The following is a 16,705-nucleotide window of genomic DNA, read 5'->3' on the forward strand; positions in this document are numbered from 1 at the left end:
TCATTCTGTAATTACACAGATATGCGATACATAGGCCTGTCACCATTAAAAAAAATTGATGGGCGATTAATTGTCTCAGAAATTATTGCGATAAACGATGATTGAAATTTGACAATAATTAGTAATTGTCAAATTTAAGAATGTTGGTTAATTTTGTGTGTAGTACCTTTTTTGACCGCTGGATGGCAGGATAAGACTGTTTGAACCGAAGGATGGATAGTGAGGGAGCGAGCAGCGTGTCTGTAAGAAAAATGAGAGGGAGGCCCCTTGACGTGACATGGTCTGTCTCTCGTTTCTATTTTTTGGTTCTCAAAATGGCGGATGCTCGGTGTGGTTTGAGCTCTTTAGCATAGCATTTGTCACACAAAGTTTTTAATAAAGAAAATCAGTAAACAAGCTCTCCGTTTCTCTTCTCAGAGAAAAACAACTTTTTAGACGAATGCTCGGGTTTCAACCGTGAATTTTGGAGCTTTGGCAAGACGGAGGTTTTTTTCCCGAAGTTGGCCTATTAGTTTAGCTCGTAGCTTAGCTTCTCAACTTAGCTGCTTTTAACAATCCAAAAATGAGATTTTGGGTCGTTAAAACTGATTTTAATAAACAGGAAAAAGATAAAGGGAGGGGTCAGTGAAGAGCACTGGAGTGGAGCCTTTTGTCATCCAGTGTCTTCAGTGGAAAGAGACATGAAGAAATGATAAAGTCGATAAATGAAAACGAGGTTGATAATTTTCATTTATCATGCGATTAATTGATTTATTGTTTATTGCGACATGCCTAGCAATACATAATAATAATAAAAACAGGCAACATATAAATATTATTTAAACTGTAACATAATTTGCTGTAAATTTCATGAGAGACAGAGTCACAATTTTTAACGCTAACTATAGAACTGTTGCATGGTCTCATTTCTCCTCAGCTATACTATATGTCAGTTTTAATATTTTCACGCCGCTGGACTAGCTTTTGTCTCACTTCTCAAAATGACTTTAATGGCATATTGAGTAAAAATGGAAACATTCAATGAACTTGCCATGGGTCAAAATTGTTTCATGGTCTGTAGTAGTTAATCAAGTCTATCACAGGTGATTTTTGCATAGAAAATACTGCAAAAAACAAAGTGAAGACAAGAAAAGTGATGTCAGCGAGGCTGAATGCCAGTGTTACACCTAGCCCTTGGACCTTTACACAGTAGTTAAAATATGTACCGGTAACTTTGAAACAAGTCAAACTAGACATAATAAAAATTGTTTTGACTTTAAAATGTTTTTGAATGGATATATGATACTATTTTTGTTTGTTTTTATATCTTGCTAAGGGTGTAATACATTGGAATACATGAAACTAGATGTTACAATGTTGCTGTGAATAATTTATGTCCACCTACAAATTCATTTGTCTTTTTTTTTAAGTGTGTAAATGAAAAATCTTTGTTAAAAGGACAAAGGTCCTGTCATTTTACCCTTTCCCAAGTGGTTCCCAACACTGGTCCTCGAGGAACACCATCCTGCATGTTTAAGTTGTTTCCCTGCTTTAACACACCTGATTCAGTGATTTAATCACTTACTCGTGTTCTGCAGAAGCCTGTTAATCACCCGTTAATTAAAATCAGGTGTGTCGGAGCAGAGAAACAAATAAAACATGCAGGATGGTGTTCCTCTAGGACCAGGGTTGGGAACACCTGCCGTACCCTACATCCCCAAAACATTACAAGAGATGTATTAAAACTGAGACAATGCCAGATGTAAAATTTAAAAGTTGGGCCAGCCTAATCAACTGAACTGTTACAAGGAAGGAGTGAAATGGGATTCAGCCTGAATCAGTCCATCTATATATCACATATTTCCTAATTTATGTGGCTTTTTGCCATAATAAGCTGAGAATTTGTCCTTGTGGCATCTAACGTCACAACACAGACTTCTCTAAGCTCTAGCAGTACTCTGAGCAATTTTAGTGGGCAAACATCCAAGATGTAGGAATAATTTTTTTCACAGCTAACAAACCAGTTTCAGTGCTAAACTGGGCTCATTACGTGGTTAGCACTGGATTTTCCTGTTTCAGCTTTCAACAACTCCAGCACTTGGAAACCAATTTGCAGTTCGGCTTACGCCAGTCAGAGATCGGAAAAACTGATCAAATTTGTATGACGTCTTCGCAGACAACTCAAAGTTCAAGTGTTTATGACATTAAGATGTTTGCAGAAAGGATAAGACGAACCCCATTGCCCTGCACTGTGATCTCTGCAGCAACTTAAAATTCAACAAAGGGAGGAACGTTTAAACGTTTTACAACCTTTTTTATGGGTTGCGCAAACTGACTTAAGTCAACAGTAAGACAGGGTGAATCACAGACGAGTATGGTGATGTGAATTATCAATGGTCACAAAGCTAATATAACAGAAAAGCCTTTTTATTGCTCTAAAGTTGTCAGAAATCTTGATTTCTCATAAATGTGCATGCTCTGTATACTCTGTAAACACGTTACTGCAAATGCAAACTAAAAGGATAAAAGTGTGCATACTGCACATTCTAACTGACAGCAGTAGGTTTGAGGAAGAAAGCTTTTGAAGGAACAACCACCCAGGACAAAGCGTTCCTTTGTTGCGGCCCCACCTCTGCAGACAGGTTCAGTACCTCACCCTCCTCGTCGTCATCTTCCTCCTTGTCCTCAGACTCCTTCCTTAGTGCCTGCCCCAGACCTCCTAGCCCTCCCAGCCCCAGCACTGATCCAGCTGAGAGTCCAAAGTGTAACAGAGTGGAGTCTGAAAGGCCAAGCGGCCCAAAACTGCAGCCCCCTCCACTACCCATGGGAAGGAGAGGTGCCCTCTGATGAACCAGGGCTCTGGAGTGGCAGAGAGCAGAGAACGGCAATGATGTCCCGATCCCCCCGAGGAGAGCTGCAGCAGTTCCGGGGATGATGACGTGTGGCCCTGTTACAGATGGCAGCTCAGTGGCACCAGGGTGCCCAGAGAAACCCACCCCCAACCCCATCCTGGTGGAGCTGACATGCTCCTGGGCAACAAAGTGCCCGTGGGCCTTGATGTGCTTGCGCAGTGAGCTGGGATCTGTGTAGCGTTTCAAACAGCCAGCCATCTTGCAGCAGTAAGGCTTGTCCACATAGTGGGTGCGGGTGTGCTTGAAGCGGTCGCTGGAGTTGGAATAGCGTTTGCTGCAGCCTTCGTATGGACAAATGTAGGGCTTTTCACCTAAAGGAAGAGAAAAACAGATGTGAGAAAGAAACTAAAAGAAGACACTGAAAAACAGAAGCATATTAAAGGCCTTGAAGAATATGCACATTGCCTGTTGAGGATAATTTATGGATCACAGTTTGTTTCAGGCAGCCACACTGGATGAAACATTTTGCATATTTAAGTTGGTAAATTGATTTAAGAAGTTAAAATTAAACATTTGAAAGGTACAAAAGAGCAGAATCTTGCTTACACACATTACTGCAGTCTTTGTTACAAATATTCTCTCCTGCCATGGCATTTTTATCAACTTCTAGTTGACCTTAATAATGAAATAACTCAATAATAAAGTCATTTGATAGTTCAAAGTTTAAACGCAGGCTTATAAAAACGTTTAGGCTGGTTTTCAAGCTCAAGTATCTTATTGTCATTCGCATCACATGTGGTACAAGAGGTGGAATGAAATTGTGTACTCAAGGTCCCAGTGACGCCCATAAATTTGAAGTGTTGATTCTGTGTTTCTTAACTTATTATTTGAGCAGCACGAGGGTGGTTTCCTGAATGAACCAGCCTCATTGTGAAATATTCCTGTGAAACCCTCATGTTTTCCTAGGAAAGTCACAGCAAACAAAGAAAACTTAGACCAGTATTTGCTAACGACTAAAGGAACGTTCTCCAGAAACCAGCTCTGTGATGATGGATCATGGACAAATATGTTAGAAAAAATACCAGATTCATACAACAAATGTTCAGGTATTATAACGGAGCCTAATATATATGTATGTCCAGTGTTTGGAGCTTGGACAATGATGTGTATTACCATTAAAACTCCAATCAATGAATGTGAAAAATAACTTAAACAGATCCTTAATCTGATAAACCCATGGGGTTTCCTTGAAATCCCTGCTTGAAAATAACATGCCTGAGTGAAAGTGATTCTCGGCAAATACAAACTGTTGAAATCATCTTGGTATCAAAATGAAGCTAACATTTGGAAGATTTATTAATGTAACCATCACAGCACACAGAAAATGAGGATGGAAAAAGAAAAAAAAGGAGGATAATTTTTTTTCTTTCCTAATGTTTGTCTACATTAGCGTATATAACATTTAAAAATACAATGAAGAAGACTTAAAAACTCTAGGAAACTATGAATCCATATGTGGACATTACCAGTTGAAAGATGCATGCTGCTGAAGTAAACTGGCACAAAGCTGTGGCGGTTTTAATTAAGAAATAGCTAGGTGTTTTGCCATTTGGCACAGTATGGCAAATATTGGTCCAGTTTGGCACCAATTGCTACAATTAATTCACTTTCTGTAGTTACCTAAAAAAGACTTGTTTTGGTATTTTTAATTACCATTTTAATACTATGCAAAAATATAAGAAACAATTAAACAAGAAGAAACGAGTTTCACTCCAACTGTAGCATTATAAATATTTTAAAAAATCTAAAAAAAACTTGCCACTCACACACTTTCTTTATGATAGGCACAGAGAGAAATTACAACAAATGTGTTTACACACTTGTACAACCTTTTATAGTTAGCTCAAATAAATTAGCTCTGCTGTGTAAAATCTTTATTTGCATGGCATTTATCGACCACAAAAAGTAATACATTTCCTTCTGACAGCACTGCACTTAAGCACTCGTAAAACCAGCCACTAGGTATAACAAGCCAGTGTATCTCTTTAGCCGGTCCCAAGCCCAGGTAAATGGTGAGGGTTGTGTCAGGAAGGGCATCCGATGTAAAATACTTTTGCGTATCTATGATGTGAGTTCATCAAAGCAAAACAATACTGGATCAGTTGAGGCCCAGGTTAACAACAACCGCAACCAATGCTGTTGACAAATAGGGTGCCGGTGGAAATTGTGCTACTGTTTGTCAAAGACCATGAGGAGGGAAACGTGTCAGGAGACAGAGGGAGAGGAGGAAAGTCAAGAATGTAGGACTGAGGGTTGCAACTCTAAATGTGGGGACAACGACAGGCAAAGGTAGAGAGTGGGCTGACATGATGCAGAGAAGGAATGTAGATGTTTTATGTGTCCAAGAGACCAAGTGGAAGGGCAGCAAGGTTCACAGCAGGGTTTAAACTGTTTTACCGTGGTGTGGATAGAAAGAGAGATGGAGTAAGGGTGGTCTTGAAGGAGGTGTTGGCAAAGAATGTAGTAGAGGTGAAGAGAGTGTCAGATAGTGTGATGTGTCTGAAGGTAGAAGTAGAAGGTCTGATGATAAATGTTGTCAGTGGTTATTCTCCACAGGTTGGATGTGATGAGGAGGAGAAAGATAAATTTTGGAAATATCTGGATGAATTGATAGAAAGTATTCCCATGGAGGAGAGAGTGGTGATCAGAGCAGACCTGAATGGACATGTTGGTGAAGGAAACAGAGGGGATGAGGAAGTGATGGGTAGGTTCGGTGTCAAGGAAAGAAACCACAAAGGACAGATGGTTGTGGATTTTGCCAAGGAAATGGAAATGGCTATAGTCAACACATATTTCCAAATGAGGAATGAGTGATCTACAAGAGTGGAGGAAGGAGTACGAAGGTAGATTACATCCTGTGTAGAAGAGTAAAGCTGAGGGAGATTGGGGACTGTAAGCTTGTGGCAGGGTTGGATGGTTGTGTGTAGAATGACTGTTGTTGTGAAGAAGAGAAAAATAGTAAAATCAGAGAAGAAGACCAAATGGGGGGAAGCTGAAGAAGGAAGAATGTTGTGAGGAGTTCAGAAACAAGCTGTTAAAGGCTCTGGGTGGTAAGAAAGAGCTTCCAAATGACTGGACTACTACAGCAACAGTAATTAGAGAGACAGATAGGAAAGTACTTGATGTGTCATCTGGACAGGGAATGGATGATAAGGAAACCTGGTGGTGGAATAGTGAAGCGCAGGACACCATTCAAAGAAAGAGATTAGCCAAGAAGAACTGACAGTGAGAGGACAGAAGAGAGGAGACAGGAATATAAGAAGATGCAATGTAGAGCAACAAGGGAGGTAGCAAATGTAAAGCAGATGGCATATGATGAGTTGTATGGGAGGCTGGACACTAAAGAAGGCGAGAAGGACTTGTACCGATTTGTAAGACAAAGGGATCAAGCTGGAAAGGATGTACAGTATGTTAGGCTTGTTAAAGATTTAAAGATGGAAATTGTAATGTTCTGATAAGTGAGGAGAGTATGATGGGAAAATGGAAGAAGTACTTTGAGGAGCTAATTAATGAACAGAATGAAAAAGAAAAACGAGTAGAAGTCATCGGAACTGTGGACCAGGAAGTGGGTAAGATTAGTGATGGTGAAGTCCAGAAAGCTCTCAAAAGATTGGAGAAAGGGAATGCAGTAGGACCTGATACCAGTAGATGTTTGGAAATGGCTTGGAGAGATGGCAGTGAGGTTTTTGACCAAAATATTGAATAGCATATTTGAGAGTGAGAAAATGCCTGAGGAATGGAGGAGAAGTGTTCTGGTGTCCATTTTTAAGAACAAGGGTGATGTACATAGTTCTAGCAACTACAGGGGAATTAAGTTGATGAGTCACAATGAAGATCTGGGAGAGAGTTGTGCAACCAAGACTTAGACAAGAGGTGACTATTTGTGAGCAGCAGTATGGTTTTATGCCAAAAAGAACACCACATATGCCATCTTTGCTTTGAGGATGCTGATGGAGAAGTACAGAGAGGGTCAGAAAGAACTCCATTGTGTCTTTGTGGATTTAGAAAAAGTATATGACAGGGTGCCGAGGGAGGAGGTGTGGTATTGCATGAGGAAATCTGGAGTAGCAGAGAAGTATGTCAGACTGGTACAGGACATGTACAAGGACAGCAGGACAGTGGTGAGATGTTCTGTAGGAGTGACAGATAGCTTCAAGGTGGAGGTAGGAGTGCATCAAGGATCAACTCTGAGCCCATTCTTGTTTGCTCTGGTGATGGGCTGACTAACAGATGAGGTCAGGCAGGAATCTCCATGGACTATAATGTTTGCAGATGACATTGTGATCTGTGGTGAGAACAGGGAACAGGTGGAAGATAACTTGGAGAGGTGGAGGTATGCACTTAAAAGAAGAGGAGTGAAAGTCAGCCATAGTAAGACAGAGTACATGTGTGTGAATGGGAGGGAGGCTGGTGGAACAGTGAGGCTACAAAGAGCAGAGGTCACAAAGGTGCAGGACTTCAAGTACTTGGGGTCCACTGTTTAAGTGGGTTCTCTTTATCTACTTTTATGACTTGTGTGAACATCTGATTCTGTTTTAAGTCATATTTTGCAGAAATATAGAAAATTCTAAAGGGTTCACAAATATTCAAGCACCACTGTAATGGGTCCATCCATCCATCCATCCATTATCTTTATCCGCTTATTCCATTTTGGGTCACGGGGGTCGCTGGTGCCCATGTCCAGCAATCACTGTGTGAGGGGCGTGGTACACCCTGGACGGGTCGCAAGTCCATCACAGGGACACATAGAGACAAACGAGACAAACAACCATTCACTTTCTCACTCACCTAGGGACAATTTAGAGTTACCAATCAGCCTAACATGCATGTTTTTGGTCTGTGGGAGGAAACCGGAGTACCTGGAGAAAACCCACGCATGCACGGAGAGAACATGCAAACTCCACCCAGAAAGGCCCCTGGACCGGGGTTTGAACCAAGGACCTGCTCGCTGAGAGGCAGCAGCTCTACCAGTTGTGCCACCGTGCTGCCCGTAATGGGTCCACTGTCCATTAAAATGGGGAATGTGGTCAAGAGGTGAAGAAGAGAGTCCAGGCAGGAGGGAGTGGATGGAGAAAACTTTCAGGATTGATTTGTGACAAAAGGGTGTCAGCAAAGGTCAAAGGAAAAGTTTACAAGACAGTGGTGAGACCAGCTATGTTGCATGGTCAGGAGACAGTGGCATTGACAAAAAGACAGGAGAAATAACTGGAAGTGGTAAAAGTGAAGATGTTGATGTTCTCCTTAGGAATGACAAGTATGGATACAATTAGGAATGAGATCATCAGAGGTACAGCACAGATTGAACAACTGGGAGATAAAGTTAGAGAGGCCAGACTGAGATGGTTTGGACATGTCCAGAGGAGGGACAGTGGGTATACTGGTAGAAGGATGTTAGAAATGCATCTGCCAATAAATAGACAAAGAGGAAAGCCAAAGAGGAGATATATGGATGCAGTTAGAGGACATGGAGTTACCGGTAGTTGGAGCGAGGACAGAGGATGCAGAGAACAAAGTGAGATGAAGGACAACGCATTGTGGTGACCCCTGAAGAGGGAACAGCTGAAAGAAGAAGAAGAAACACTGCACTTGTGCATCATGCGTAAGTGAGCTTGTAGCCACATTAGCCTTTTTGTAACCAGCAGCTTTATGCAGGGCTATAACTCTGGTTTGGCTTGACTGAATTGAACTAAAGACCATCCATCCATCCATCCATTTTCTTTACCCGTTTATTCCATTTTGGGTCACGGGGGTCGCCGGTGCCCATGTCCAGCAATCACTGTGCGAGGGGCGGGGTACACCCTGGACGGGTCGCAAGTCCATCACAGGGCCACATGGAGACAAACGAGACAAACAACCATTCACTCTCTCACTCACACCTAGGGACAATTTAGAGTTACCAATCAGCCTAACATGCATGTTTTTGGTCTGTGGGAGGAAACCGGAGCACCCGGAGAAAACCCACGCATGCACAGAGAGAACATGCAAACTCCACCCAGAAAGGCCCCTGGACCGGGGTTTGAACCAGGGACCTGCTCGCTGAGAGGCAGCAGCTCTACCAGTTGCGCCACCGTGCTGCCCTGAACTAAAGACCCCACCTTGAAATTCTTAGTTTTAATAGAAACAAGCTAACATCAACACATTTACATTAGTCCCACTATTCAGTCATTGTAAGGAGATGTGTGACACAGATTGAGTGGCCATTGCCTTTGTCCATTGAAATTCTTGTATTCCAGTCAGGAGTGATTATTTTGTACAGGAAAATGCTCAAAAAGCCCAGTGGGAGATGTAGTTGCTTTATTAATATGGTTTTATGCCATTGGAAGTAAGATCCAGATGCAAAACAACAAATGTAAGAGATGTTTGTATTAAGTTTTTCAAACATTAGCAATAATTCTGGTCTTCTTTTGCTGGTGGTTGAGTGATTCCTGGTTGGATCCTGATAAAACTTGAGATCTCTGTTTTCGACAGACAAGGTGTTTGTGTGTACATATATTGTGGTAAACAGCTGTGTCCTATTTTGGATTTGCATCATTTTATGCAGTTTGTTTACCTTGTGATTCAATTGTTTGTGGTTTTAACTGTTCTTGCAGATTGTAGGAATGTTTTATGAGATTTATGCAAGATTGTGATGTTTCTGTGGATACTATACATCTATGTTTAAATCGAGTACCTTGAGTTAGCAGAAGGAGAAAACAGGTAGTGCAATTCTACTCTCAGTACCGAGGGCTTGGGGCTCAAGAGGTTAAAAATCCGCAACAGATTCAAACTTGCAAAACTTTAAAACAATATAGAATCAACAAGCAAACAGATAAGCCTCAACAAATCTCAACAGCCCACCAACTCTCTCCTCTATTAGAAAACTGAGTAAAGTGAAGGCAGCTTAAGCAAGCTGTGTTTTTGTAATTTTGATAAAAGTAGCTTTTACACATACCTTCCCACTACCATATAATCAGTTACTGTCTGTGCTTTTTCTCAGGTCAGGTCCATCCATCCATCCAACCATTTTTCTTACCTGCTTTTCCTTTCCGGCTCATGGGGAGCTGGTGCCTATCTCCAGCAGTCACTGTGTGAGAGGCGGAATACACCCTGGACAAGTCGCAAGTCCATCACAGGTACACATGGAGACAAAAAAGTCCAAAAAACACACTCCCACTCCCACCTTGGGAACATTTAAAGTTCCCAATTTACTCATCCTGCGTGCTTTTGGTTTGGGGGAGCAAGCCGGAGTATCAAGAGAAAACCTGCACACTCCACCCAAAGTGACTTGGGGGCGAGCATGCAACCTTCTTTCTGTAAGACGACACTCTTAAATCTTTTGAAGTGGGGTTCTGTAAAAAGGTTCTCATCTGATAACATGTAACTGACAGCTTTTGGATCCACCCCAGTTGGGTAAAAAAAAACTTGATTCTGAGTGGATTAACAAGCTAACAACTAGTCCCAGCAGAGCCAAGACCAGAGTGAATTGTTGCCATTTTCAAACAACTCCAATCTTAAACATTTCATGGTGGTTCATGTAAATGCCATTTTATAAATCTTACATTGCTGCAAATTTAGCATGACATAGTTATTTACATAGGATTCTATGTTTATTCAAAAGTGAAAATAGTAGATGATATTAGTTGTAGTATTTGGGCACTTGTGGCAAAAATGTTTTGATATTTCTGCTTGAACAGTTATGTAAAGGAAAACTGACTGCAATGTTTAGAAAATAGTATTTGCATGAACAGCAATGAAAACATGTGAGACTTATGTTTTAAAGCAGCCACAATCCATTTTGACCTCGGCCCCACTCAAACAAGCACTTAGTTATTCTAGTCAGAACTAAACTCAGTTTTCAACAGGTAAGATAATATTTGTTCATGAGCTCCCCATAGAATCCTATTTCGAAGATCTGAACTATTGAAACTACATGTGCTTAATACTAACGACTGAGAGACTGAGTGGACTTTCCTTCACTTGAAAAGAATGGGATTAATAAATTCATATAAGTTTACGTGACCTAATAATGCATGTGCATTAGCAAAAGAGAAACTGACTTCAATAAGAGATTAATTAAGCCAACACCGCTGGGGCAACAACACCACCAGCCTGATCAAGAAAGCTCATCAGAGACTCTACTTCCTCAGGCGGCTGAGACGAGCTGGACTGGGAAGCTCAGTCCTCACCTCCTTCTACAGGTGTGCAGTGGAGAGCATCCTGTGCTCCAGCATCAACGTGTGGCATGGAGGCTGCACAGCTGCAGAAAGAAAAGCTTTGCAGAGAGTGGTGAAGGCTGCACAGAAGTCTGTTGGAGTCAGTCTCCCCACCATCACAAACATCTACACCTCCAGATACAGGAAGAGTGTCACCTGCATCATGAAGGACCCCACTCATCCAGCACACACACTTTTTGCCCCACTCCCCTCAGGCAGGAGGTTGAGGAGCATTAAGTGTAGAACCACTAGACTGAGGAACAGCTTCTACCCTGAGGCTGTTAGACTCACAAATCTCTAACCAGGATAATCACTGTGAAAAAAATCACATCATGTTGCTGCTGATCTGTTTCATGTTGCTGCTGATCTGTTTTATGTTGCTGTGTTCATTCGTACTCATCTGCTCGTACAGACTCATGTTCATGCTGCTGTTCGGCGTGTTGTTTTTATGCTATTAGTGCTTAACGTATTTTTAGTTGATGTTTTTCTTAGTTCATATCTTAGCTCTTATTACAGTTTTTCTTTTACATTTTATTGTTGGATGTAACTGGGACCCTGTGTACATAATTTCGTTCCACCACATGACAAGAAAGAAACTCTGACTCTGACACTGAAGAAGAAGACAGTAAAAAAGGTGACAGGCAAAGTTGGTTCAAAGGAAGAAAAACATTTACCGGTGTGTTAATATACTTGCCGGGTGTTTTGTATAAAGTACAAATCATGAGAAATGTTTAGTTACCGGGTGTAATGTACAGTGTTTGCATTAGGATCAAGTGTTCTGAAATATTTGAGCAAGGATGTGTTATTGAATGATGGAGGTGTGAGGTCATTGTGGAGGCAGTGGTTGAGATGGTTAGTTAACCTATACATGGAGTAGAACGTCACAGACACAAAGGCAAAAAAATTAAAAAAACCAAGTTGAACACTTGCTGTCAACATAAAGACTTTTCAAGTCTAGAAAACTTGCTTTTCAGTGCAGAACAAGACTTGGGTCTTTTCTGTTCAGGCAGGCTGAACGTGAAGTTTGACCTGAGGTTCATAAATGTTTTAGCTGTACACTTTTAAAAACGCAGTGCAGTGGCGTTCATTTCTAAAATCTTTTACCATCTTCAGATTGAATTTGTTTATGATAAGTGGCTGTTTGTTGTTTGGTGGATGAGACGTGTCTGCCTGTCCTGTGTCTTTGTCTTCCTTGTGTTCCTGCTCCTGTGCACACCTGTCCTGAATCCTAATCACTCTAGGTGTTCCCACTACATCTCATTAGCATCTGTATTTAGTCTGTGTGTTTTCACTCCCATGGTATCCAAGCATTAACTATCTACCGTACTTGCCACCGTACACGTTGCACCGCAGTATAAGTTGCATCAGTCCAAAAATGTCTAATAAAGTGGGAAAAAAAACATAAATAAGTCGCTTCGCCGTATAAGTGGCATCTATTATGCGTCGCCGCTGACCACCCGGAAACGTGGGCCGGTGTTTTGCCAGAAATCGATTGGCTGCCAAATGGTGGCCGCGGGAGCGTGCACAGGAGGACTTTAACAAGAATTTAACAAGATTAATACTTAAAAACAATTATTTGTTTGTTTGACATTATAGAAAAGGTGTGTCTCAGTTGAACTTTTCCTTAATAAATGCACTTTAATGGTCAAATCAGCTGAATTTTGCCTGGGTGGCGCGGCAAAATGCAGCTGATTTGACGTTTACTCCAGGAGTTCCGGAGCGAGACGAAGGTGGCTCCTGTGGCAAGCCAAGTGTCTCAGTAATAGCCACTTTTTTTTACTTATTAATGAGACACTTGGATTGCCATATTACTCTAGGGCCCTCTAGTGACTGAAAGTGGTAATGTTCAATATTTTCCATGTCAGAATGAATGAAATTGTCAGATCTCAGCCAGAAATTGGGTTATAAATATGGGGGGGGGGGGGGGTCATATATTAGTCGTTTCGGTGTATAAGTCGCAGGACTTACAAATTTATGTAAAAAGGTGTGACTTATATGGCAAAAAATACGGTATTATAACTGTCCTTCCACCGTGTCCTGGTCTGTGTCTGCCCTAAGTGTCCTCTGTTTGTAAAGTAAGTTTTACTGCACGGTCAGTGTTTTGGTTTTGTTATTATTAAAATAAACTTTAATTATAACTTTTATTCCCGAGTCCTCCTGCCTTCCTGCACATGGGTTCAGCATTAACAAACTTTAGTACGGTTTAATGTAAACCCTGATTTTAAATTCACCTGTGTGTGAGCGGGTGTGAATCTTCAGGTTCTCCAGACGTGAAAAGCTCTTGTTGCAGGTGGGGCAGTGGTGCGGCTTCTCATTTGTGTGAGTGCGGATGTGAATCAGCATTTTGTACCTACAACAAAACAAAATACATAAAAACAAATGAACATCCATAATAAGCGTTCACTCATAAGGTTTTGAACCATTTTCATTTTTATTATAACTTGTGTTCAGATGTTTCCACACTTTCATTGTTTATTGTTTTTCTTTTTACTTTGGCTAATTTTTATTTAAAAAAAATGTTTTACTCATTTTTGGTTTACTGTAGTTCTCCAAGCCAACCATGGCAACATCTTATGTAGAATTTGTTTTTAAAAAGGAGAAAATGCACAAGCTACAAGTGGAGGACACAAAGAAAATTTTGATTCCTTTTATTTTTTAGAGCCAATTCACAACAAACATCAACTCCAGGCACTGTGCAACAATCTACACATATTACCAACAGGTTTTTCTATGCCGATGATACAGTTGTTTATTGTCAAGCGAGAACAGTTGCTAAGGTTTTCCAGCTTTTACAGTCTGCATTCGACATCATCCAGTCAGATTTGTTCCATCTCAAATGGGTGCTAAATGCTGATAAAACCAAAGGGATGTTGTTTTCAAACATATCTGGGTGTCCAAATACTTCTTTAAAAAGTCTTCATCCATCCATTATCGTTTACCCGCTTCTTCCATCCTGTGGCCCTAGCAGTTTCTCCACCTTGGATTTTTCCTCTTTGGCCCCATATGAAAAATCCATTTAGACAAATTGAGGAGTTAAAATGGACCCCTGCCTGAAACTTGACTTCCATGTCAACAATGTGGTTAAGTCCTCTTTTTTTCAGCTGAGGCGCCTGTCAAAAATCAAGCCCCTCCTTTCTAGACACCACTTAGAGACAGTAATCCACGCTTTTATTACCTCACGCCTGGATTATTGTAACTCTCTGTTGATAGGAGTTAGCCAGGCCTCGCTCTCATGGTTACAGCTGGTACAAAATGCTGCTGCAGGATTTTTGACTGGTACAGGCAGGCGTGAGCACATCACTCCAGTTCTGATGTCCCTTCACTGGCTTCCTGTCCAGTTTCGAATTCATTTTAAAGTTCTATTGTTTGTTTTTAAGTCTTTGAACGGTCTTAGTCCATTTTATTTGTCTGAACTGCTTCACTTTTACATACCATCACGTGCTCTTAGATCCTCTGACCAGATGCTTTTAGCAGTCCCGAAAACCTTTTATAAATCCAGAGGAGACAGAGCCTTTTCAGCTCTCGCTCCTAAATTGTGGAATGAGCTGCCACTGGAGGTCAGGCAGGCCCCGTCACTTTCTGTTTTTAAAACTCCTTTAAAAACTATTTATTTCATTGGCTTTTAACCTAGAGTGAGTCAGCATCTGTGTCTTAATGTTGGATTATTTTACTTATGATGTTCTGATTTTTTTTATTTATATATATATATATATATAGGTGTTTTTATTGTTTTACTGTTTTTTGTTTGTTTTTAATTTTGTGCAGCACTTCGGACGGCTGCTTGTTGTATTTTAAGTGCATTAGAAATAAATTGGTATGGTAACTGGTATGGTATTTTGGGTCAAGGTGATCGCCAGTGCCCATATCCAGCAATCACTGTGTGAGGGGCAGGGTACACCCTGGACAGGTCTCCAGTCCATCACAGGGACACACAGAGACAAATGAGACAAACAACCATTCACTCTCTCACTCACACCTAGAAACAATTTAGAGTTACCAATCAGCCTAACATGCATGTTTTTAGTCTGTGGGAGGAAACCGAAGTACCTGGAAAAAACCCACGCATGCACGGAGAGAGCATGCAAACTCCACCCAGAAAGGCCCCTGGACCGGGATTTGAACCAGGGACCTTCTCGCTGAGAGGCAGCAGCTCTACCACTTGCACCACCGTGCTGCCTAAAACATCTTCAGTTAATCCCAAATGCTTCTGCCAGAGTCTTAACTGGAGTTAGTAGGAAAGATCATAGCACTCCAGTTTTAGCTTCTCTCCATTGGCTCCCTATCAAGTCCAGAATATAATTCAAAATCTTACTTCTAACTTACAAATCTCTCAACAACCTAACTCCAACTTATATTCGAGATCTTATTCTTCCATATTTTCCTAACAGAGCACTTCATTCTCAGACTGCAGGCTTACTCGTGGTTCCTAGAGTTTCCAAAAACAGAATGGGAGAAAGATCTTTCAGTTATCAGGCTCCTCTTTTGTGGAACCAACTTCCAGTTTCTGTCCGTTAGGTTGACACATTATCCAGTTTAAGACTGGGATTAAGACTTTCCTTTTTGATAAATCCTATAGTTAGTGTTGGCTTGTTATGCTGTCGTAAGCTTAGACTACTGGAAGACAAATTGACCTCATTTCCTTAAATGAATTGTTAAAAATTGAATAGTTTTCATTTGATACTATTTCTATCCTAACAGGTGATTCTCGATCTGCCATTTGTGAATTGAAATTGAATATGTGGGAGGTGGGGTGAATTCAGTTACCTGGCATTGAAGCCTCTCCCATTCCGAGCACAGCCCTCCCACTGGCAGCAGTACCCGGAGTCTTTTTCAGGTTTGACGTGGAAGTCGTTAATGTGATCAACCAGGTCCTGCAGTGAGTCGAACAGCAGGTGACACTTGAGGGGATAAAGAAGATGGGTTTGAGTGGATAAAATTACACAAATAAAATACACAAATGTAGGAGTTTTCAGTCTAAACCTCGTGATTTTTTATGTTTTGTTTTTACAATTGTGTCATTCGTTAAGGTTGGTCATAGTTGAACTCTAAACATAATGTGTGTGTGTACATACCCTTAAAACATTAAAACCATTTTTAAAATGTGCAATTAGCTTAAAGCTTTAAATAAAGACCTCACAGGTCTGTTTGCTCTGGTTGGGGAAATTTTCACCTACTACCACAATAAGTCTTTGCTCAGTCTCCATAAAACTGACTAAGTCGTAACTATTTATGGGTTTGCTGAGATTGTCACCATGACAAACATCTTGAATTGCTTTCCAGAAGTTATTCTGTTGCAGATGTACATTTCAAGATTACTTTCTGGGTATTTCATCAAATTCCATCCAGTGGTGCAGGAGGTCTTTTACTCACAAAATAATATTTTTTAAAATAGGATCAAGCACAATCTGTTAGCACTCGAAGCACGTGTTCTGGATGACTCTCAAGGATTCAATGTTCTTTATTGTCATTCTCATCACATGTGGTAAATGAGGTGAAAAATCTATGTACACAGGGTCCCAGTTACATACAACAAAAATGCAATACAAAATACAACTACTTTAGTTCTGTCCATCACTAAACCACATCTGTCATCATTACACAACATATGTCCATCATTAAACC

The 16,705-nt window shown here is 40.9% G+C and overlaps 1 protein-coding gene across 1 annotated transcript in view; it reads right to left on the minus strand.

The window, feature by feature from the left end:
• Positions 1-2,352: 2,352 nt before the first annotated feature.
• LOC119422954 (zinc finger protein GLIS2) overlaps positions 2,353-16,705 on the minus strand; it is a 45,253-nt gene continuing 30,900 nt past the window's right edge. The window contains exons 5-7 of the mRNA XM_037690367.1: positions 15,848-15,981; positions 13,315-13,433; positions 2,353-3,202 (exon numbers count right to left, since the gene is read on the minus strand). Of these exons, the coding sequence (XP_037546295.1) occupies positions 2,526-3,202; positions 13,315-13,433; positions 15,848-15,981 (930 nt within the window). The 3' untranslated portion in view covers positions 2,353-2,525. The remainder of the gene's footprint in view (positions 3,203-13,314; positions 13,434-15,847; positions 15,982-16,705) is intronic.

The sequence above is a fragment of the Nematolebias whitei genome, chromosome 16 (assembly GCF_014905685.2).
Source record: "Nematolebias whitei isolate Nwh7 chromosome 16, NemWhi1, whole genome shotgun sequence".
NCBI lineage: Eukaryota > Metazoa > Chordata > Actinopteri > Cyprinodontiformes > Rivulidae > Nematolebias > Nematolebias whitei.